Raw genomic sequence first — 24617 nt, 5'->3', positions numbered from 1 at the left:
TAGGCACACAAAACAAGACAACACAGTTCAGTTACTTTGGAGTTTGCAGCTCGACTGTTGACAGCCCCTTCTGATAGGTGACTGTCCTGCCAAGGTACACGTTGAGTACCTTACCACGCTGCTTTCTGAAGGTTTACTTTAGAGGACAATTACTCAGAGTCGCCCCCTGTCGTTTCAAAGAATAGTACAACGGCAAGCGCGTCAAGTATAAACGCCTCGTCCGTTTGGAGATGTGCACACGCAGTCAGCGGAAGCTCGCGGTGCAGAGACAAGCGAAAGAATAAACAAGGCTTGAGTGTTAAAGGAACACTCCACCGTTTTTTGAAATAGGGCTTATTCACCTTCTTTCCTACATTTAGATAGGTGGGCAAATGCATTTTTGTCTCAGTGCATGCATTGTTTTAGTTTGACAGGGTTGGCGCTAGCTTAGCTTAGCATAATGAATGGAATCCTTTGTTGCCAGCTAGCATGTCCTGAGTAAAAGTGATATAAAAAAAACAAAAAAAAACACCTAATTACTTCTTGTGGCCTGCGTATTCACAACAAGTACAAATAGCGATGCAGATTAACACTAGGCGATTTCCTATGCAGATTTTGACTTGGGACTATATTAGGGGGAAGCACAGGCGAAGCACTGCTACTTGGGCGCAGAGATATCACGCCCAAGTAGCAGTGCTTCGCCTGTGCTTCCCCCTAATATAGTCCTTAATATACAAGTCAATATCTGCCTAGGAAATCGCCTAGTGTTAATCTGCATCGCTATTTGTACTTGTTGTGAATACGCAGGCCACAAGAAGTAATTAGGTAGGTTTTTTTTTTTTTTTTATCACTTTTATTCAGGACATGCTAGCTGGCAACAAAGGATTCCATTCATTATGCTAAGCTAAGCTCACGCCGACCCTGTCAAACTAAAACAATGCATGCACTGAGACAAAAATGCATTTGCCCACCTATCTAAATGTGGGAAAGAAGGCGAATAAGCCCTATTTAAAAAAACGGTGGAGTGTTCCTTTAATGAAGACTTAAGATTAATGAAATTGAAGGCCTCTAACAGTACCTTAAGCAGAACATCAGATGAAAAGACATCTTTGACATCCCTGATGGTGGCTCCTGCCTTCGTATACATGTCATCGGAGAACTTGGCAGATTCCCCAGCACCAGACTCCACCACCACATTAAAGCCCTGCTTGATGAGAGCTTCCACTCCGGCTGGAGAGATGGCCACTCGACGCTCATTCTGAAAGATTTCCTTGGGAATGCCGACAGTCAGCTGTTTGTATGGAATGCCTGCAGGAAATCACAGAATTACAGAATGAGCATGAGATGTGCATATCAAATACAAAGGTTCAACAGGTGGGCCCTGCGCCAGTAGCACTAGAGAATCTTTACATTGCATTTCTAATGTAATTATGTAAAAATACTCTTATTTAAAAAAAAAAGTACAGTAATAATAATAATAAATAATTATTATTATTATATTACTTTGTATAATAGAAAAACATTTACATTATAATACAAAGTAAATGTTTATATTATATAAAGTTATATAAAATAAAATTGCTTTTACTATTATTATAGTTGTATTCTAAATAAAAATAATAAAATAACATAAATAAAAATATATATTGTTTTACATGAAAATCTATAATATTATTTTATATTTAGAATACATTTAATAATAATAATAATAATAATACAATAATTATTAAATACATTTTATCTAACTTTATATACTATAAAAAAATAAGTTACATTATATGATCATGTAAAATACTTATTTAAAAAAAATATATTATACATTACTGAAATATAAAATCTGAAAATTTGTTTTCTTATTTTAAAAAGTACAACAACTTTAAATCAAAAGCCTACCAATATTGTGATCCTGTGAATTTTAAAATGTTCTCTTTTTTCAGGTACATAAAATTTATGAGTAAAACCTTAAATTATAGTTTTAGAGAACCCAACACCACAGAAACAAAGTGAAGTGTGAACAACTGATCTCACCTTTCTCTCATAGCCAATATAATCTCTCAAGATAATTTCTAACCCGTCAGACTCTCTATTTTGAAGTCAATGAGAGGTCAAAGAGTAAAGCTGTACGATAAAGATAAGCACCATATACGGAAGCAGACTTACAACTGGTGAAGGAGTTTATAAAGAGTGGTAAAAAGAAAATCCTTTGAGACCTTTGTGTTGGACTAGAGGTCCATGCAGTCCCCGTGTGACCTGTGGTTTTACAGCTACGTGCATTTTTACAGTAAGGTGAGACCATGTGACTTTCCAACAGCTCCAATTCTGCAGTCATATTTTCAAAAATAAAACTGAGAATTTCAAGCTGTAAAACAGAACATAGCCGGGTTTTGGCATGTGTAATAAAGTAAATCAAGTTGAATTTTTATGCACAGCTTCATTTTATGAGTTTTGGTCTGTAAAAGTTGTGCAAACAACATGTGGTCTAGACAGGCTGAATATGCATCAAGATGTCATCCAAGTCAAGTCGCTTGTGGAAAATTCCATCACAGGCATGATCTATAGATAACAACAACATAAGCTCATGTGAATCACAGACTTCAGCTGCCTAGAGGTGGTTAAATTGGGCCACAGACAGCAAAGACAACTCAAAAAGTGTTTGGACACTTCAGCCATATGTATAATCTATGAATGTCACTGCAATAGATATCAAACAACAAACCAAGAGGCATTTATTATTGGTGTAAACAAAAACCTCTTTGTATAACTTAAGCCCAAAGTAATTTTTGATATCAGGAGGGTCCACGGTCGTCTGCGCATACTGTCCACATGAAGCCCAATTTGTGTCCGCGAGGACGGTACACGTACAACAGCGCATGTGCTAGTTACTTGAGCATTTGAAAACAAAGTCCACTAGATAGTGAGCACGTCCACATCCAAAGGAGTATACTTTGAAAGTCTTGTGCGTGTGTGAGAGAGCGGAACGCAGAAAATAAAGTGTACCCGCGCTTTAGAGCAGCTCTGCTTTCTAGCATATTCAAGGGCAATTCACTTTTCTTTTTTTTGTTGTTGTTGTTGAGTGTAAGTGACTGTGACTGTTTTGTGACATGAGCATAATGCCAGTGCTAAATCTGACCAATCCGGATAATTATATATACTTTACACAGAAAATAAAATTACACACTACCGTTCAAAAGTTTGGGGACAGCAAGAAGAAGAAAAAGAAAAAAAACACTTATTTAGGATGCATTAAACTGGTCAAAAGTGACAGTAAAGACATGTATAATGTAACAAAGTTCTCAACATTGATAGTAAGAAATGTTTAAGCAGCAAATCAGAATGATTTCTGAAGGATCATGTGACACTGAAGACCGGAGTAATGGGTGCTGAAAACTCAGATTTGCCATCACATGAATAAATTACATTTTAAAATAGAAGTTATTTTAATTTGTAATATTTCACAATAATACTGTTCTTACTGTATTTTTAATCAAATAAATGTAGTCTTGTTTAGAATAAGAGACTTTCAAAAGAACTTAATCATACCGACAGTACTATAAAAAAAAGAAAAGGAAAGAATTTGCAAGTAGTTTTAAAAAAAAAATTTTTTTTTAGCATTTCCAGATGTAAATGGAAACAAAGTGAATATCTGAGGCCCACAAACTTCTTTTAACTACACTGACTGCTGGCATTCACCATAGACATGTGTTTCTTTTCCCAGCAGGCATTCTCCTGCACAAGCTGTGCCACAGTTCTGGTTCCTCAGCTGATACAGTGCCAGAAATAACCCGCCCCAGCTGTCATTTCCCCTTTAAAAAAAAAAAGTCTGCCATTAATGGCAGGTCTCAAACACGCGCTGTATCCAGGCAGCCAGCACGCTACACAGGTCACCTACAGTACACTCATTCATTTCCTGGGACCTTCAAACACAACTAATAGTGGCAGAACAAGCAGGGCAGAGAGACACAGTGACCTTGAGGGACACTGCATATTACATACATGGACTGCTACAGAAATATTAGGGCAAGAAGTTTGGGAATGTCTCAGTTGCTTTTGTCATTCTTACAACAAACTCTGCTGAGGTAAAACAAATGATGTTTATATACAAGCATAAGTGACCCGTATTCAAAGTCTTTAAATAACCTCATTCATTCATTTATACTGAGGGAAAAATACCTCAACCAAACATGACCTGTCACCTCAAGTCGCCGGGTTACTAAAATTGAATGTCTGAAACAGAACTTGTTTTATAACAGTTGTAATATTCCAGTAACGTTACCTGGGCTAGCGAGGCGAGAGAGGGCTTGATGGGTCCTAAAGAACCGCACACATGGTGTCTTCACCGACTGCACACTCTGAAGCTTAGCACAGGCCAGCCCGGAGAACAGGGGGCTGGAACAGCTGGTGGCTACCACACGCAGAAGACTCGCCATCGGAGACACAAGGAGGAGCTGTGCAGTTGGAACAACCCTCCTCCTACATGTGAGGGAGCGAGAGAGAGAGAGAGAGAGAGGAAAAGAAGTGAGCCAGATGACCTATCCCACAATGCTCCACTCTGCCCCACTAACTGTTGCTCAGCTGTTTACCCACCTCCAAGGTGACACACATACGCTCATGGTTAACACAAGTGAACTGAGCATATTAAGTCACTATGTCCTCACACATTAAAACATCTTACAAACACAACAGAACACAAATTCTTTAAAGGAATTAAAGGGCACAAAAATGAATAAAAATATATTCAATACTGTTCAAAAGTTTGGGGTCAGTCTTTTTTTTTAAAGAATTTAACGCTCTTATTCAAGCAAGGATGCACTGATCTGGTCAAAAGTGACTGTAAACATTTATAATGCTACAAAATTGTTTTGTTTTTTATTTAAAATCAATGCTGTTATTTTAAACTTTCCAAACCTGGAATAAAAAGGTCATGGTTTACACACAATTTTAAGCAGCTTTTAGCAGCTATATCAGTATATCAGAATAATTTTCTGAAGGATCATGTGAAACTGAAGATTAAAGTAATCCAGCTTTGCCATCACAAAAATAAATTACATTTTAAAATAGATAAAAACAGAAAACAGTTATTTTAAAAATAAGTTTTTGCAATATTTCACAATATTATTGTTTTAATGTATTTTTGATCAAATACATGCAGCCTTTGTGAGAAAAGACCCTGAATTTTTGACCGGCAACATATAGCCTACATGCATAAGCATACACAGATACATATATTAATTTTACACTATTTGTTTTTGCCACCATAACTCCAGTTTAATCCAGAGAGTAAAACAGTCTAGGGGACGCCGAAGCAAACACTGAAATGTGTAGTGAAGTGTGTTTGTTTAGGTAAGGACTGTCTCTTCAGGTGATAAGGGTTTGTCTCAGAAGGCCAGTGCAGGTCATACAGTAGCAGCTTACAGACAGACCTTATTATACTGTAGGTCTAAGACACCATAAACACTATCTGCATATATTCTGATCCACAGTATACTAAATATACAAAAAGAACAATAAAGGAAAACTTAAAAAAAAAAAAAAAAATTGCATGTTGCAATGTTTTTAGTTGTTGTAATTTTTGGATAATTTTTAATACAATTTTGATGAATGACGTAATAACGAATATTATAATTCTATAATTAATTTTCTAAACATCATAATGATGACATACGTTTTTAAATGTTAGATACGGACATTGTGACCTCTCAGGTCAAACAGGTCATCACAACTTTAAAGGGTTATCAGAAATTGTATGCATTTAAAACAAGCTACTTTTCATGCTAGGTAAATTTTAAGTTAGACAAATACTTTGATACATATCTAATATGTCTCTAAACAAAATAAATAAAGGATTTGTGGTATATTATACACAGACGTCTAAGTAGTTTCCTTTCTTTAATTATACATGCATCCCACACATAAAAGCAGTGCAGTGGTTATGCGTGTATGAAGGCGTGGGAAACAATTAAATCACAAACGAGTGCAGACAGACTATATTGGATTATCGTGAAAACTACAATCCAATTCCAGCCCCACGTCACCGGACCAGAGAAGTGACATAAGTCTCTATCAGATGTGGGGCAACTCTTACTGAACCGTACACGTTCACTTTAATTTATAAACTACAATGTTTTGAAAATTACAATATCCAACATATACGGTTAAGAGAAAACGAGTAAATTAGCGCCAAAAAAAACAAACAAACAAAAAAACCTTGATCGTCCTCGTGTCTAGAGTTTGTTATTGGACAGTGCAGAAGTCATTCATCAAGCAGCTCAATGACACAAGGCACGCAGAACATTTTATATTTTCATTCATATCATGCGCCTCAAACACAACAGCCCTATTCACTAAAACCCGTTATGCACCGCACTAAGTCAAAAGCAAGAGTTTGCGGCTCTGGGATCGACAGAAGGCGGGCACAAGCGCTCATTTCCCCTTCTTTCCTTTCAGTAACACACACTAGCTTGATAGCTAAGCAGAAAGCAATAACTACATGCTGTCGTTTGCATAAGGAGATCAAATCAATGCATGACCTAATGCATTTCTTAGGATCAATTGATCGATAAAGAACAATTGAAATTCTCACCGAGAGGAGAAAGAGCATCAATGAGCGACCTTTGAATTGCGGGACGGAAAGCTTACAGCCGCCAGCAACCCGGAAGTACTCGCACTCGCGCTCACCTCTATCTTTTAGTGGCTTCATTCGACCGTCCATCAACATGTTACTCAGTCATGTGCTGTGGGCGTTTGTTAACTAGATTGAACACAGACTAGTTTAAGATATTTAGGTATATTTTAGGCTTAAAAAATATTTCGTAAAGAATATTAGCAAAAATAAATAAATAAATAAATTGTCACATCAAATCGTGTTGCTTTTGTATTATGGGAGATTACAAATTTAGATAAACTTATTATGGGAGTTGTAAAATTGTATCATGGTAACCAAAGTTTTTTTATTTTTTTATTTATTTACGCATATTAATAGTAAAATAAAAAATAAATAAAAACTGATTAACGGTTGTTCAATTATTCAGTTAAAATATGTAAGGATTATTGCATTCAATTTGCTCCGGAGCAGGTTAGCCGTGTAGCGTAATTATATATATATTGAAATACATTCATAATCTTTAATTACGGGTTGTATTTTTAATCGTAACATTGTTTAACCAAAGTCTTTACGCATATAGAGATTCACATGTCCAGCAGGGGGCGGTAGTAGACAAGGACAAGACTTCAACACTGTCTGAAAGCAACTCACATTTCAAAGAATCTGAGAAATCTTGAGAAAGGTGCCCCAAATAACTAGCTTCTTGATTTTTGCTGTACAGTGCACAGTGCAATTACGATTATTCTGTTCAAAGCACATTCAGACCATATAAAGCCCCCAAAATGTAACAATGTTTGTCCTGATGAACTGTTTTAGCCTACAATTTCTTTGTTTCTTGGCCCCTTGAAAAAAAGTACACCCCTGCTTTCACAGACAAGGCCTAAACTAGTCCCAGACTGTTTGAGCTGTTTTAACTGAAAGCAATTAACTTGCACTTATATATCTTAAAATATGTCAGTGCCATTGTTTTGTCTCAAGATGCACATAAAAATTTTTTAAAAAACATTTTTCTAAGACACGTATATAAAAGCTTAAATGCCCTATTTTAACTAAGGCCTAATCCTGGCTTAATCTAAGCCCTGTCTGTGAAACCAGGGCACAGAGTAATGGATTAGTGAGTGGAACTCAATGTAGTTAAAGGAGCAATAAATAAAAATGAAACACTTGGCTAATAGTATAATATTGAAACAATTGAACAAGTAACACTGACATTTGTTAAACATTTAAATTTAAAAACAAAATCATGAATATAATTAAACAATTTTTGAACATCCTTTCCTTCTGTTCCATTGGATGTGGTGCTTTTTTTTTCTTCTTCTTTTTTCTAGTCTCTCATATGTTTCTGTTCAACTAAATCCATTTGTGGAATGTCTGTGTACAATGACTGTTAACCATTAACTCTTCTCCCAGATTGCTACAGACACTTCTCACAATTCTTCTCACACCAGGAAAAAAAGTTTTAGCTTTGCACTATATAACAAATTAAAATTAAAACGCATGGAAATAATCCTTCCCCACCTTATTTATAGATCTCTTGTAATGTAGGCCTACTGTACATATTAAAATATAAATTCATATGAAAAAAGTTAAGGGCAAACATGTTTAACATGTTTTATTTTAGTGTGGATCACATTTCACAAATTTCAAAGTGTGTCATGGAAAGTTATTTACAGAACAAAACTATTATGTAGTTTCATGTCTAAAAAAAGACAATCTAAAAATATCATTTGACATTTTAGTCTGATACAAACAGACTAGTTTGTGTTCGTGAGAAACACAGTGAGATTATTGGAGTTCTGTTACTAATCATCATAGTTTTGATGTCTGTTTTACAGATGCATGGATTGTAAGTGTCCAGAGACAATGGTGAATAAATGAAAAATGTCTGTTATTCTTGTTTAAACTTCAATATTGACTTTCAGAACACATATTAAAATTGTCAAGATATAATCTGCAATAATAATTATTCTCCAAAAGAAGCGGCTAAAACAAATTGACAACTAAATCACATTAAAGTTGTAAAGGGGTTGGCTTTCATCCTGCCCTTTCATTCTTCTCCTACAAAAGCTCATCCTCCATGCAGACACAAAGTTATGAAGCACAAGAGGCTGCTCCGCATGCCTCAGAGCTCCACGTTGCTTTGAAGTTTAGAAATTCCAGGAGTTTCCTGTAACAAGGTCGAACTCTAATGTGAACCAGAAGCTGTTTTTTCTCTCTGCCTCCTCACTCTGTTGGTTAGTGGAGAGTGTGAAGTCTCGGTATGTCTCGTCTGTGGATCCTCCTGCTCCTGTTGGCACACTGGATCAACAGCCCGGTGCTTTCTGCAAAAGCAGGCAAGAAAAAGCACCAAGGGAAGAATCAAAGTGACTCTGCAACTCCCAAGGAGGACGTTGGGTCAGATGGGGCTCGCGAAAGTCAGTCAGAGTCGGACTTCTTGGCTGATTTTTCCGGGAAACACCGCCTGTGGGTGATCACTGCGCCGTCGCATGGTGACAACTATCTGCGTATGATGGAGAAACAGATTCAGGAGTCTGAAGGACTAAACTGTCGCTTGGCAGAAAGAGACACGCTCGTTGTTACTATTATTCAGAATGCCATGATGGAAGGCAAAATCCAACGCACAACCTTGCACGGAGAAGCCACTGTGGAGGTCATGGACTCTGAAATGGTGAGCAAACTTCTCCATTACCTTGAGGTGGAGTACCATACATTCTCCATGTTGATTCTGAAGAAGAACATGAGGGTTAGTGAAAGATTTCCTTACCCGGTTCGTGTTGAGGCCATCCTTGAGGTCATTGATCAGCTGCCTGTGCGAAAGTTGGAGAAGGTCGCCAGAAAGGGCTTACCAGTTAAATGCAAGATCACAAAGAAGAGGTTAGTGATGAAAAAAACAGGTTCCAGCAAGCGTAGGACCTTCAGCCCACAGAGGCAAATGAACACCACGTCCATCCTTACACAGAAGATACGTCTGGACAAAAAGGCAACATTGAGAAACAAAGTCCAAGATATTTTGAGAGGACGCTCGCGATTCGTCATCCGTAAAACGACGGGCAGCTCAGGCAATGGCAAACCATCAACTAAAGCAGGGTCAGAATCTGGATATAAAGGAAATGAGAGGCTGAAGCACGACAACCAAAAGAAAACTCCTGATAGTGACAGAAACAGAGAGCGAATAACAGAAGTGAAAAAACATTCTGAAGCAGATCAAACGCAGACTAGTGCAAAATCGAATTTTGACACGCTCAATGAGGATTTCAATGGAGAACAAACCGTTGACCATTCAACCTCTAAAAAGAAAGGCAAAGGAAAGGATGGCAAGAAAAAGGGAAAAGGAGGGAGGAGGAAGTCGCAACGAGAAGCAGATGATAAGGAAAAGGCAGCTCTTAAAGAATTCATGCAAAACCTCAAAGGGAGAAGAAGACTTCTTGTAAGTTCTTGATTGAAATCTTCATACATATTTGCAGCTCTCCATGGAGTGGTGTATCTGATTATGAGGTTTTCTTTTTGCGGTACAGGTGATTTCATCCCCAAGTGATGTCTCAAGTCAGTATATCAAACAGAGAGATGATAATGAGCTACGTAGCTGTGAGTTTTCCCAAAGAAAGGTCTCAGTGCTGTCCATAATGGGTTCAGATCATACTCTTACGCTACACATCCAACACTACCAAGGTAATTCAAATGTGTAAACACTGACATTAGTAAACCACTTGTAAAATTGGTTATGAAGATAAAGACTATACAGATTTGTACAGAAGAATAATCAAACTACTTGTCGTACTGTATGTTTTTGATTCACTAAAAAGAACCAAGTCATTTGTTTCAGGAATCATGCTACACAGGTGGCGCTGTATGTTTTTCATTCAATTAAAAGAACCGGCTCAAAAGAGTCATTTGCTTGTAAATCAAACCACACAGGTCTCTCTGTACTCTGTACTTGCTCATAAGAGTCATTTATTTGTTTGTGAATCGAGCTGATCGAGTTCTTTACATTATATTTAGAAATGTAAAATGCTCAATGTTCTTTTTGAAACAGACTCTGAGCCACCACAAGCATCCTTGCCAGAAAAGTTCAGAAACCCAGAGTTAATCAGCGAGATCCGCAGGGAATATGGACTGGACTCCAAAAACTTCTCAATGGTGTTGACTGACTATGACCTGAGGCCGAACGTAAGAACACTTTATTTTCTCCTAATTCACAGTGACTTTGAATGACTGCTGAATCAAAGGCATACTTGTGGTTTTTAGCTTAACAGGGTTTTCAGCAAGCCAACAGCTCCTTCCAATTTACTGGATTACATTGACAGCTTTCCTTCACGTCAATCTGAGAAGGAAGACGAGCGAAAAGCTCCATCACGCTGCTCTAAAGACGAAACGAACAATCAGGAGAACTCGCTTCTGAGGTAAACACAATGAGTTTCACCCTGCATTGAACTGATTACTAATTTTTCTAATTATTCTGATTATCATAATTTTTTAGGTTTATGTCCAAACGAAGACTTCTAATCATCTCAGCACCTACAGTAGATGACTACTCATTCCATCAGCAGCTTCAGGCACTCAATGGACAGGAGTGTCCAATGGGTATGCATCGTGTTTTCTGAGCTCTTTCTAGTGTGGATATTTAATTTAAAAATGATTCACTATATATTTGGCAATCATTCAAACTTAATCCGCATGGACAGGTATCCGTCATTTTGCCTTGTTGAAGATTGTGGGTACTGGATCGACAGCTTCAGGAACAGTGGAGTTTTTTCCATTGAATGGTGAGATCATAAAACTTTTCCTTATTTCATGCAAGTAATACATAAAGCTTTAATAAATATTATGAAATGAGGATGGAATATTGATCATGCCCTACAGGAAAAAGTCAACCTGAGAAAGAGATGCTCTCGCGGGATGTGGTGGAGAGTCTCAGAAATCAGTTAAAGATAAACAGGGACTACTTCAGCATGCTGGTGGTGGGTAAGGACGGAGACGTAAAGGCCTGGTTCCCGTCTCCAATGTGGTCTTTGGGAAGCATCTACGACCTTGTGGACTCGATGGAATTGCGTCAACAGGAACAGAAACTGCAGCAAACACTTGGAATTCACTGTCCAGATGAAAATACTGGAACTTACCATGGTTACAGAGAAGAGACAGAGGACAGCTATTTGTACCACAGATCTGAGGACTAAAAGTCATCCAAACAAAGACATTGGACATGCATATAATGAACACGGCATGCATTTGTACATTTGTCATCCCCATATCATGTGATGCAAAAGTTATAATAAACAGATCTTGTATGAAATTCATACATTCACCTTACATGTTGTTGCTATGTCCTGTAAAATTTCATTTCCTGGCATCTAGTCCACATGCTACTAGCATAGCTCTTTTTTAAGCTTTTGATATTAAAGTCTATTTTTTCAAAGCTGAAGAAAATGTCAGAGTGTCTTTAATGTCTTTGTGAGTTACTATTCAAAAGTTTGAGGTTGGTAAGATTTTTTTGCAAGAAGTTTTCTTATGCTCACCAAGCCTGCATTTGTTTGATTAACAATACAGTAAAAAACATAAATATAGTGAAATATTACAATTTAAAATAACTGTTTTTTATTTGAACATATTTCAAAATGTAATGTTCATGTGATGGTGTCGTAATACACAAACATGTTTAAAAAAAATAAAAATTTAATTACTCTCTAAGACAAGACAGACAGTAAAAATAAGCAAAATAATCAAAAGGCTTCAGTGTTCTTATATGTGTTCTTATAGTATTCCATCATGCACAGCAGGGAAGCATATTCGAGTATAGAAAGAGCAATTGTTCAGTATGGGATAGGCAAATAGATTTGATGAGGAGAGCGATAGGGCTTCCTGTGATGACAGTGCAACAGGCTGCATGTAGATAGGGGAAGTAGCCAGGAGTGGGCAGGCATTTACAGTCACAAATAAAGTGAAGCAAACAGAAACACGCTCATTAGTCTGGTCGAGAGCTACTAGTCCATGAGAAGATCTGGGAGAGGATCTTTTTCTTGGCTCGACCACCATGGTGAGTGTTCTTTCTGGTTTCATCCCTTAATTGTCATATTGTAAGGGCCGGAATGTAGCTTTATGACAGTTTTTAGAAATTAGTACAGATAAACTGACTGTATGAAATCAGATTGTGAACTTGTGATGGTGCAGGCGGTTTTTTCTGTGCATAAATTGTCTTTTCTAGCACACTACGTTTATCTGACACTGTTTGTCTACTTATTATCTCGTTATGTTACTTTTTACGTTAAATATTTCTGTTGGTATTGCATGTAATTTCCATTATCATAGGCTTTGTTTGTTGCACATCAGTAAAAGATAAGACGCAAAAAACGAAACTGCTAGGAAATAAAATGTTGCGTTTGTTACAAAATTTCACAGTAACTTCACATTTTTCACATCTGGGGAATGGTTAGGGGATTTTATCATGTGTTTTTGAGTAAAAAAAGATTGTGTAATGTTTGGCCAGTTTTTGCTTCACCAACACAACTTAGTTCCTCTTCGTCTAAACACACTTGAGTTTCTCTCTTCTTCTGCCATCTGGTTTTCTAGCTAGTTGTACCATACCGTCAATTAACTGTCACAAACCGGTTTAAATTTAAATCTGGTTCTGCCCTTTGTGGTCACAGCAACCCATTCTGCTTCAGTTTAATAATACCACATTATCAATGTGAAACTACGGTAGGACACCTGTTTCAGATTGCATCACAGTCACATTGTGGGATCTCCCAAATTCCCTTCTCATGGCCATTTAGCTTCTCCATAACCGTTTGAGAAATACACACACAGACATCCATTGGTTCTTTGTTAACATGTGTTAATACACGCAAGGTCTCATATTCAAAACACACATTACACAAATCACCCATCCAAAGAACAGAACTATGGACTTTTTGTGAGGCTGCTTTGCATGTCGGGAGACTTTAAAGGTACAGCTGTCGTTATAGTAACAGCCATAATAAATAAAAATGTATTACGTATTCTTTGTATATCTTTGAAGCTATTAGGACTAATTTTTTAAAGCATAAAAAACTGAATACTGGAATAGCATTAGAAGACATCTTTCTGCTTATACATTTTAGGTTATTTTTTCAGACTTACTGTAGCCGTTGTAACAAAATTATGATCCCAAAATTCTGAATTCTGTCATCATTTAGGCAACTCGCCCTCAAGTTGTTCCAAACATATGAATTTCTTTCTTCTGTTGAACACAAAAGAAGATATTTTGAAGAATGTCGGTAACCAAACAGTTGTGGGGCACCAGTGACTTCCATAGTATGGAAAAAATACTATGGAATTCAATGGTGTCCCACAACTGGTTACAAACATTCATCAAAATATCTTCTTTTATGCTCTACATAACAAATAAATTCATATGTTTGGAACACCTTGAGGGTGAGTAAATGATGACAGAATTCATTTTTGGGTGAACTATCCATTTAATTTTGCTTCGCAATATATCACAATTCAAGATTGCCCCGAGGAATACGAGTGTACTTTTAAAACCCTATACAAACATACACATATTTTGACATGTATAAATTGCATTTACATCTGACTCTGGGTCTTTACTTCATTTGAGCACAGCTGATATTTTTATGAGAGCCGTTTGATGTCAGTTGCACTAAACCTGAGGCCATGCAGTCTGAGATTACACAGACATGCTCTTTTTGTGTGATCTCATTGCAGTCGATAACAAATGAAACGATCAATTCATGTGGCATCTGCAAACAAACAACGTCTCAAGGTTTTTTGGTGCAAGTGTCCTTGAAGAATAAATACAGGTGCAGTTCATCACATCAACTATCTACTTGTTCTACTAATATTTACAACTAGAAAGTTAGCAGTCACATTATAATTTAAGCATGCAAAATTACACAGGGTCAGAAATGAACCAGAAATGAAACATTTTAGCCCTATCACAAGATAGTATGCTGGTGCTGGTATTTGCTCAACCAGCAAATTAATCAGAAACACCATAACAATAACAATAAAAATTCAAAACTATTACACCACCCTGCAATGAACAGGCAACAGGATAAAAATAATAGTAAAATTATAAAATAAAAAACATTATAAACAAAAAATAAAAACATTAAAAAAAGGATAAATAACATTTAAAAATGTACAATGTTAAAATATACAAACAAATCCACTTTCTCACAAAACTACAAACCCTGGAGCTTTCAAAGTTGAATTATTATTAGCCAAGTTGTCAACCTGTTACTATATGAATTTTCAGGTCAGAGTTCACTAAAACATGAACTTCCCACTGTCCCACTTTCTCATGTCAACGGAGAAAAGTCTAATGTCACCACACCTGTACATTTTGAACAGTTTATCTATTGTTTTACTCTTTAAAACCTAATACATTTGTGTGTGCTATGTATTTTTAAGATAAAATTTGTAAAAAATGTAAAAATGTAAAATGCAAAAAACTGATAATTGGTTAAGTGTAAGTTACCTTACCATTTACCAAGGACAACCATAAATACGTTTTTTGAACATCATATTATATATAATTTTACTGTAAAGTATGGTCAAATGTAAAGTTTTAGCAAATTAAAACTATCCTCGATAATTACAGTACAATTTACAGTGAAAACAGTAAAAGGACATTCATGGCATATCACACATGATTATTTTTCTTTAAATAGTTTTGGGTTTGATTTTTGTGATCAGTAACATACATTAGGATGTTCTGTGTTACATTTTCTGTTATTTAGTTATAGCATTATTTACTTTACAATCATGTGCAGGGGTACAGCTGAGGTTTCGGGTCCCACTGGCTAACTTTTTCGGATCATTATGATTGGAGCACTAATTTCTCCGCAATGGACCACGTTTTATGGACAGACAACTTATGATGAACTCTGATTATTTTTCTGCTGAAAAATATACAGGCATCCTGTAATACCAGAAACATCTTCTCTTTTTTTCTTTTTACCGTAAATTAATCAGGATATTTTTGCATAAATACAAAGACATGGCTTAAAATTTCCATTTAAAGTACTGTATGTGGTTTTACAAAAATGTCTACATTGCTGTTGTTTGTCAAGAGCGTAGTGATATTGTAATTGGTTGGCCAATGTCAGTTCCTGTGTCTAACAGTTTCTCTTTTTCGCTCAGTGAGTCAAACAGTTCAGTGTGTACCTCTGGGTCAGGCCTGTCACATTAGAAACTTGTCCAAAGCTTATCAGCTCTTCCTTGTGAGAGGTCTGTCCTGATTCAAATGCTTGTTACCAAGGGTGCGTCACACTCATCGCCCAGAGTCTCTCATGTACGCCATTGTATCGCTAGACACGTTAAAACAAAAGGCTAGAGCATAACTTTTCTGTGAAAACACAGAGCTGTAGTCCACAGCGTTGAGATTTCCGGGTAAATCAGCTTGATTTCACATTGGGGATACATCACAGACAAATAAATGACGTTTTTTTTCCAGAAAGAAATTTGCATCCAATTGCGCAAGATTTGAATGGCAGGCAACTGACAAACTAGCATTAAAAGCTAATGCTATTTCATGGTTATTTTAGTTTTATTTTACAAAATTTTATACGTGAAAGTAGTGCATTTTATTGTGACCTTTGTGCACCTATCACAAATTAGACATATACTGTTAGAAAAAAAAAACTTTTCTATTCATTATTTTGTATATAAGTGCTGTAGTAGTGATCGTAGTGACTTCCTGCTAGTTTGGTGTTAGTCCTGCTAGATAAATGCTCTCAGTTCCTGTGTGATCTCAGAAACTCTCAGGTTCAGTGTAGTTGACAAACAGCTCTGATGGAAAAATCAACTGTGCTAAATGGTAGTGGAGACCCCAGATCAGAGGTAAATATGTTTTTATAGATATTTTTTATTTGCAGACTGTTCAGGTGGTTCATTTAAGGTATTGAACATAAATTTGATAAATCTTTTATAGACGGTTCAATATAACAAAAAGCAGCTGCTTTACACTACAAGACTACTTGACATAACCCTAACCCTAATTCAAAAAATGTATATAGAATACACATTAAAGTTGGACAGACATTAAAAGTATGAGTTTTAGTATTTTATACTGCTTTAGTTTAGTTTGTAGTATTTCTTAATAGTATTATTCAAATTGCATGAATTTACTTAATTTACTTTAAATTATACAACAAAAGGTTGTCAAACCTAGGCATGCATGTCAATGAACAATATGAGCAAGATAAAAGGATAAAGAGTTATGATACATGTTTCTTTCACTTACTTTGAGAGGTTTTTAAGAAATATTAAAGCCTGTGTGTCTGTATGCCAAATTAACTCTTAACGTATTCCTTTAACGTAGTCGCGTAGTTTTAGAGACCTATTTTAGAGACCTACCTTTTTTAATGTTATCATTATCGTCCCGATAAGAACATTTGGTCGATATATTATAACCGATAAATAATGGATTATTTCCTTCAGCTGAGACACTTCAGATGCGTATCCTGTTCACCATGGTGCTTTTGAATTGCTTGAAATATTATTGGATTCCCTTCAAAAAAGGAAAATACAGTTACAGCAACATGTGCAGCACAAGTCTGTCATATAGGCTACATAAAATAATAATGAGAACATTATAATTGTGTGCTTGGGACATGGCTTTTAATGATGAAACTTTTGTTTTTGTAATCAGGCTCTCAAAACATTTGGATTTAGATTTATCGGCCAATATATCGGTTATCGGCTTTCAAACATAAAGAATAATATGTTATCGGTATCGGCGAAAATGTTCATATCGGTGGATCCCTAAGTTTTACCAAACAGCGTCAACCAACTGAACCATGCAATTGCAATTGAGTTACACGCTGATAACGCAGTGCAGACTAGTGGCCGAACCAAGAAAACTGCAAGATCAAATATAATTTTGGCCTAGTAAAGGGGCCTATCGCTCATCACTTATGGTGGTACACTTTGCACTGCTTTTTTGTTGCGTTTTGCTCTCAAAACAATACTTTTTACAGAGATAGCAATGCCATGGGTTTGATTCCCAAGAAATGCATGAACTGAAAAAACTGCTTAATGTAATGCTTTGAATTAAAGTGTCACAAAATGCAAAAATGTTACTGTAATGTAGACTATGATGCATACTAAATCACACACAGAAAAAACCTTAAACATACTGATAAGAGCACAAATACGGATGTGTACACTCTGCCTAGGTTTGTCTCTGTTCCTTAAACTTTGTCTTTCAATCTATGCTTGCAGGACAACAAGTCAGATGTAAAAGCTATCATGGCTCGTTTCCAAACAGGAGGTGCATCTACGGAGGGGACTCCAGGTGTTCGTCCAAAACCACCTGTCCAGCCCACATTGTCTTCAGGCCCAGCGGTGACTGCTAAGAAGCCTATTCTCGAAACTAGCCTCTCCGGTGGAGCTACTACTACCTCAACTGCCCCCAAACCAAACTTTTTAAAGAGCACAGTCAACACAGCTAGAAGCGCTCCAGACATGCATGATCCTCCGAAGCCAAAAGCTTTCGGGACTAGGTTTGAAAACACACAAGAGAACAACAGAGTCAACTTTAAAATTCCCGTCAAACCTAAACCACCAGACTCGTGCCAGGATTCTGAGACTTCAAAGGCCCCATTCCCAAAGGGACCACTACAGAAGCATCCTTCAAGCATTATGGCGAACGAATCAAAGGTGATAAGTCCAAAGCCACTGGCTACTACGGTAAAACCACCCTGGGTCAAAGAAATCCCAAAAGCTGAAGACAATAGCTCTAGCACCAATCCCACCATTCCAAAAATGCCATTAGCACCCAAACCGAAAAGCACCATGGCTTTGTTGCGCCAGCAGCCGGAGGAAAGTAGCACTATGGAGCCTGCAAGACCTTCCTCAGTATCTCATCAGAAACCATCAAGTTTCCGTATTAAAAATAGCTTCAACAAACCAGAGGAAGTTGTTAAAGAGGGTGCTAAAGCACCAAGTGCTAATGAGTCAGTCTCAAAGCCCGTAACACCTCATAAACCCAACTTTCCAAAAAAACCATCCGGGCCTCCTGTACAAACAGTGAACAATGACCCTTCAGCCCCCAAGAAGAAACCTTTAACCAATAGCTATGCCCTGGGCAGCGCCCCTGCCAAACCCAACAGACCTCCCAATGTCAACCTTGAGAAGTTCAAGAAGGGCTCAGAGAATACAACAGACAGTGAGTACTGCCCTCCTGGAACAAACTGCACATGCTTTTTGTACAGAAGAATCTGATGTAACAAAACAATAGGCAATATGCACTTCACCAGTTATATCAAAGCCACAAAAACTTTGTATGCAAAGCAGTCACTGCTCATAAGCACAGTGGAGTAGACTTTGGGCCAAAGTGGTTTCCGTGGTTTTACTTGTGACTGCTCTGCTTTCCCCTGAGACGGTTAACAAGCATGCACAATAGAACAAACGCCATAAAGTGATAAAAATGAGAAACTATGTAGATGCATATCTTAGTCAGTAATTTATGTCCAAATGAGGAACATCACATGACTATATCAAAAGGTTAGATGCAGCTGATTCATGCACTTTGACACAGTGCAACATGCTTGTCTTTGCTCTTTAATACATTATTACAGCACAGCATGTGAATCGGCATCAGAGGTGCCATCATGAAATGAACATACAGGTGCATCTTGCATCAGAGAGCAATAACAACATATTGGAAATTCAAGATTTCCTGCATGCGCTGAGCTAACTTCCTCGTTTGTGTTTCTCTTTTCACTTGAGAGCTGAAGTCAGTAAAAAAAAAAAAAAGGGAAGCTAATTTAAAATGGGAACATAGTTTTAGAGATCACTTTCATTTTTAACTTGTGATAATGGTGAGATCCTGTGTATGACTAGTGAGATCCTGTGTATGACCAGGTTTAGCTCTTGAGCGCCATATGAAAAGATCAGATTATTTTACTATGGCTATATGGTACTACTTTTGTGTTCTGCAAAACTAAGAAAGTTATACAGGTAAGAAAAGACATGAGGGTGAGTAAATCATGACAGAATTGACATTTTGGGTAAACTGTTCATTTTAAAAGATAAGAGCTGGTCATAAGGTTAACTATTTCTTGCAGGTCCTGGACCAAAGAATGTAGTTCCCCCTCCTCCACCCGCCTCTCACCCCAGTAGTCAAGTACCTCCACCACTGCCCTCTCAACCCTTACCTCCCAGCCTGCCCCCACGACCCTCAGGACCTTTGTGAGTACCACAGACATGCTATTCTTTGTACTGTGACTGAATTACTCATGTAATGACTATTTCTTCAATGTGAATGTGATGATAATTCACACCTTTATTTTTGTCTGCAGGATTCAAGATGAAAATTATGACGATGTGGAGAGCTTGAGAGAGACATCTAGGGGTGAGATATATATATATATATATATATATAAACAGACATATTTTCATTAGAGGCTACTTTCATTTTTGAAAGTAGCCTCTTGTGCTCACAAAGGCTTTTGATCAAAAATACAGTGAAAACGGTCATCTTATTTATCCCTATATACATTTCTTATTATTATCAGTGCTAAAAACAGTTATGCTACTTAATATTTTTGTGGAAACCATGATACTTTTTTCAGAATTATTTGATAACAGATTAACAGTTTTAAACTGCATTTGAAATAGAAATCTTTTGTAACATTATAAATGGCTTTACTGTCACTTTTGATCAATTTAATGCATCCTTGCTGAATAAAAGTGTTTATATATATCTTAAAAACTACATATAAGTTTTAATATATAAATATAAATACTTACAATACTATATAATTAATGGTACAATACAATATCTTTACAATATCTTTTCACATTTTATCACTACAGGCCAGAAAATGGAGGTAAGAATCTTAGCAAAGGCATACAGATACCTGGACGGTACACTAAAAGTTTGTTTGTGCAGTGTCTCATATCTTACCTTTTTTAGGGAAGTGGAAGTGATGGTGAGATATATGAGGATCTCGATGACAGTCGGTAAGATGTTTTAAGCTCTATTGCTGCCACTGTCTGTGATACACAGCGGTTACTTTAGCCACCTGGAACAGAATGAAATTGTAATATCAACTGTTTTGCCATGTTCTGTAGTGTTTACTTGTGTTTTTGGCTAATAAATGGTGTATGGTCTGCTATATCACAGGTCTGCTGCAGAGGCATGTCAGCCTCAAAAGAAGCAAGACAAAGAACCTAAAAATCAGAAAGACCGTGAGAAAAAGGAGAAAGAAGCAATTAAGAAGTTTAAAGTAAGATGGGATTTTTATTTTAAAGCATATATTTAGAATTTAATACCAACCAGTTATTGAGATTTACTTTACTGGATCATGAGGATTCTAAAGTTTTTTGTTTTTTTTCTGATTTGTTCTTTCCACAGATAACACCGCCGCTGCAGGTTATCCATCAGGTAAAAGCTAAAGCTGACTGCAAGGGTGGGAAACATGACCTCTCTATAAAGAAGGGCGAGTCAATTGATATTATTCGAATCACTGACAACCCAGAGGGTAAATGGCTGGGCCGGAGTGAAGATGGATCATGTAAGAGTTCACACTATAAAAAGTTTGACAATATGAACTGGTCATTGATCACCACACATGAGTACTTTGACAAAACATTACTGAGAAAAGACATATGTAGATATTTCTCTATATTTCAGTCGGTTACGTTAAAACGGAAATGGTTGAGATCGACTTCAGCGTCTTGAAGAATCAAAGCCTGTCTTTTCCTCATAACTTGGAAAATGAGGAGGTGTACGATGACGTGGAATCTATGGAAGATCAAGGGTAAGAATCTGTAACACTTAAAAACAAAAGTTCATTCTGCAGAATTCCACCGATTTTCCCTAATAATTCATAATAGGAAGATGTGAAAAAGCAGATTTGATCTGCACCTGGACATTTACTTGACGTCACATTAAACAGTCTAGTATCTAGTCCAGAAACAGTCAAGCAAGTTTAATTAGAACTTGCACAGCAAATACTGCTGTTCTCATTCATGTGAGAATTTATATTTCTTTCATTTTTCAGGAAAATGAATGGGCAGCGGGGTAAGTTTTAATATAACCAATCTTTTCTCTGACTAATTGACTGTAAGGTCTAAGTTTAAACTTGTATTAACTGTAATAATTTAAGTTTGAGGGGTGATACTTAAAAAAGTCTGCCCTCTGCTGTTTATAGTTGTTTTACCTCCACCGCCAGATGATGATGTGTATGATGATATACCTGATTCAAATCCTAATCCAATCAGGTAAGAGCAAAATATACATATATATATTTATAATGTAATGTAATGTAATATAATATAAGATTTCCATACTTTGTTTATATGTGTGTGCCTGTATTCCCACACTGCATTCCTCTGAAACCATAGCAGTGGAGATTCCAGGCCACTCTTTAAATCGCGCTACTTCTTGGACATGCTCAAAAGTTCGGTTGACCGGAGAAAAAGCCAAGTCCACAATAATGAGTAATTTTTGCATTAGTAAGCTAGAATCAGTCAATGTTACTTTTCTACATTTTAAACCCTTACCAATCACAATTGCATATGCAATTGCATCTATTTGCTCTTGCAAAGCAAATTGAATAATTGTTCCTTTCACAATCAATCCAATCTGTGCAAAAACGTCAAATAGCGCCTTCAAGCTAATGTCTTCTGAGCCTCCTGTTATTTACGCTTTTCTAATATCTTCTTACCATAACGTTTCTGGATATGGATGATTCACTAATGTTCGATTTACTAATGTTCTATTCCCAAGACTTCAACCTCCCTTGATTTTGCTTTTATCTACAGAAAACAATATAAACTCCAAATTAAGTCTGTTAATTGGCTTCTGCCCATACAATTATCAAATAGCTTTATACTTCTTTTTCAGCATTCCTCCACCTCCACAATTTACACCTGAAGGAAATAAAGGTAAAAATCATTTTAGTCCTATATAACGCTTTCAAAGTAACTGTGAAACCAACTCTATGTTTCGTCTTCAAATGTCTTTACATCACAGACATTTGCCAAGACATATACGATGATGTTGATTCATTCCCTCCCGCTCCATCACCTTGCAGGTAAACAGATGTTAGCTTAAGTGCGTTGCTATTAATGTTGTAAAATAATATGATGCCATACACAGAATTAAACTCTTAAAACATACTATATATTATATATATTAGCATATTTAAATTTGTCTGTCTTGATGATAATGATATTTTGCAGCCTTCCTCAAATGAAATCTAAGGCGACCAAAGTTCATGAGGACCCAAAAAAACAAAAGAAGTTTGAGAAAGAAGAAAAGGAATTCAGAAAGAAGTTTAAGGTACGTATGAGATACCTTTGGCCATAATATATGAAACAAAGCTAAGTTCACATAAGAGTGCTTTCTTCATTGAATTAATAAGCAAACAATTTGGTATTTACTCTACCAGTACGATGGTGAGATTCAGGTACTTCATCAAGCAACAATTGCCACCAGCAAGAAGGGCAGTGGGAAAGAGCTGGCTGTACAGGCTGGGGAGACTGTGGACGTCATCAGCAAATCTGACCCTGACAAATACATCTGTAGGAACAAGGAGGGCAAATGTAAGTGACATTAATTGTGACTCCAGATGAGTTTAATCTATAAGATAAGCAATGGTAATAATGATGAAATTGTAAAATTGACTTTCAGTTGGATATGTGTCAGCGAGCAACATCCAACCAGAGTAAGTTACATTTTGTCAAAGTTTTTTTTTTTTTTTTTTTGGAAAGTGTTTTATCAATGTGTGAACATGCAAAACTAAAATTTTACATTTTGTTTACATAGTGAGGAGGTCTATGATGATATTGGAGATGGTACGTAGCAAATACATGCACCTGAACATTACATGAAAATATTAAAATGCAGCTATTCTACTGCAAATGTAATGTCATTTCAGATAAGAATTTAGACAATATCAATTAAAGAGATAAATCCATTCACATCTTCAAAAAACTATGTCTTTACAGACTGTATCTATGACAACGACTGAAGATCTCACATCATCTCATCTTCTGGTTCAGCTCATTATTTCTGGCCATATTGTCTTCTTGGTTGTTGATGTTAAGTGTATTTATTATATGGACACAATCATTTGGAGTTCACTACTTCTGTTGGAATAAACAGTCTAGTACCATTATAAAATCATAGTTACCTTGACTCAGTGAAAATAAACGGCTTCTTGTCCAGATTGGCCACCCAAAATAGAGAGTTCTCCAGAGACTTTCACTTTCTTTTTCCTGTCATGAGTTCTAAGACACATTAATAATTCATCGCTGTAATCATGTTGCTGAGTGAAAGGCAGTATTTTGTAACTGGTCTTAATTTTCTCATTTACTTGTGCTTTTTTGTAAATATTATACAGCAAAAGACTGAACTGTTTTCATAACATGCTAATAAATGTATACATTTGCTTCACTTTTAAATTCAACATGTTAATTGCATCGATTTATTTAATAGGCCTACAACTGTTCACATGATTTATGTAGAACAAAAAAACGTAAGCAAAACTCTGCAGGACAGTGGCCTCCAAGACCCAGTTGCCCATCCCTGGCCGACATTCATACCTTCGCATTGTTTGGTTCACTGTGTTAATGTTTTACACACTTTAACTTATTGTCCAGGTGTCATCAGGCAGTCAGGTGAATGTCTGTCAAACAAAAGGTAACGTTATAGATGTCAGGGAGGTCGGTGTTGTCCGTTGACGTCCGTTGACATAAGAACTGTTATTCGTTCGTTTATCTTTTTTTAGCTGATATTATGTAATTTCGCACCGGTAGATCATCCCTTGGACAGAATATAACCAGTATCACTGTATGTAACAGGAATAGAGGCTGTTTTAAGTTACATCTTTACCCTCTTGTAGCGGTAAATCGTGATAACTGGGGAATGCGCGTTCACGCAATTCATTTTACCTGGCTTTCCGATGCAACAGATTCGTCGAATGCGATTTTCCACGGGACACAAATAAACAAAAATGTTTTTCATATTATTTGAAAATGATAGTATCATTATTGGATTTTTTTTTTCTCGGTAACGGTTCTC

General features: G+C 36.6%; 3 protein-coding genes across 9 annotated transcripts in view; 2 read left to right on the top strand and 1 right to left on the bottom strand.

The window, feature by feature from the left end:
• The window catches only part of nnt (nicotinamide nucleotide transhydrogenase), a 44094-nt gene extending 37402 nt beyond the window's left edge, over positions 1 to 6692 (bottom strand). Inside the window, exons 1-3 of the mRNA XM_082141904.1 lie at positions 6560 to 6692; positions 4253 to 4449; positions 1058 to 1287 (exon numbers count right to left, since the gene is read on the bottom strand). Of these exons, the coding sequence (XP_081998030.1) occupies positions 1058 to 1287; positions 4253 to 4406 (384 nt within the window). The 5' untranslated portion in view covers positions 4407 to 4449; positions 6560 to 6692. The remainder of the gene's footprint in view (positions 1 to 1057; positions 1288 to 4252; positions 4450 to 6559) is intronic.
• A 127-nt stretch (positions 6693 to 6819) lies between these two features.
• ccdc80l2 (coiled-coil domain containing 80 like 2) lies at positions 6820 to 12004 on the top strand. Its single transcript, XM_082141942.1, has 7 exons — positions 6820 to 10007; positions 10096 to 10249; positions 10614 to 10747; positions 10826 to 10980; positions 11058 to 11161; positions 11263 to 11343; positions 11441 to 12004. The coding sequence occupies exons 1-7, from the start codon at positions 8841 to 8843 to the stop codon at positions 11752 to 11754; spliced, it is 2109 nt and encodes a 702-aa protein (XP_081998068.1). The 5' UTR covers positions 6820 to 8840; the 3' UTR covers positions 11755 to 12004.
• Positions 12005 to 12503: 499 nt separating this feature from the next.
• The window catches only part of fyb1b (FYN binding protein 1 b), a 95289-nt gene continuing 83175 nt past the window's right edge, over positions 12504 to 24617 (top strand). Inside the window, exons 1-19 of one of the 7 annotated variants that reach the window (XM_082141933.1) lie at positions 12504 to 12611; positions 17804 to 18749; positions 19651 to 19774; positions 19885 to 19937; positions 20402 to 20415; positions 20502 to 20548; positions 20712 to 20814; positions 20943 to 21102; positions 21222 to 21348; positions 21592 to 21611; positions 21742 to 21811; positions 21935 to 22030; positions 22437 to 22477; positions 22566 to 22626; positions 22775 to 22874; positions 22984 to 23137; positions 23226 to 23259; positions 23361 to 23389; positions 23543 to 24003. In XM_082141933.1, the coding sequence (XP_081998059.1) occupies positions 12609 to 12611; positions 17804 to 18749; positions 19651 to 19774; positions 19885 to 19937; positions 20402 to 20415; positions 20502 to 20548; positions 20712 to 20814; positions 20943 to 21102; positions 21222 to 21348; positions 21592 to 21611; positions 21742 to 21811; positions 21935 to 22030; positions 22437 to 22477; positions 22566 to 22626; positions 22775 to 22874; positions 22984 to 23137; positions 23226 to 23259; positions 23361 to 23389; positions 23543 to 23565 (2205 nt within the window). In that variant the 5' untranslated portion in view covers positions 12504 to 12608 and the 3' untranslated portion in view covers positions 23566 to 24003. Of the gene's footprint in view, positions 12612 to 13926; positions 16421 to 17803; positions 18750 to 19650; positions 19775 to 19884; positions 19938 to 20401; positions 20416 to 20501; positions 20549 to 20711; positions 20815 to 20942; positions 21103 to 21221; positions 21349 to 21591; positions 21612 to 21741; positions 21812 to 21934; positions 22046 to 22436; positions 22478 to 22565; positions 22627 to 22774; positions 22875 to 22983; positions 23138 to 23225; positions 23260 to 23360; positions 23390 to 23542; positions 24004 to 24617 lie in introns of those variants that run through there. The other 6 variants (XM_082141932.1, XM_082141931.1, XM_082141934.1 and 3 more) reach the window with 6 other exon arrangements.

Source organism: Leuciscus leuciscus (assembly GCF_965113295.1).
Source record: "Leuciscus leuciscus genome assembly, chromosome: 16".
NCBI classification, from domain to species: Eukaryota; Metazoa; Chordata; class Actinopteri; order Cypriniformes; family Leuciscidae; genus Leuciscus; species Leuciscus leuciscus.
This window is presented reverse-complemented; position numbering and strand designations above follow the sequence as displayed.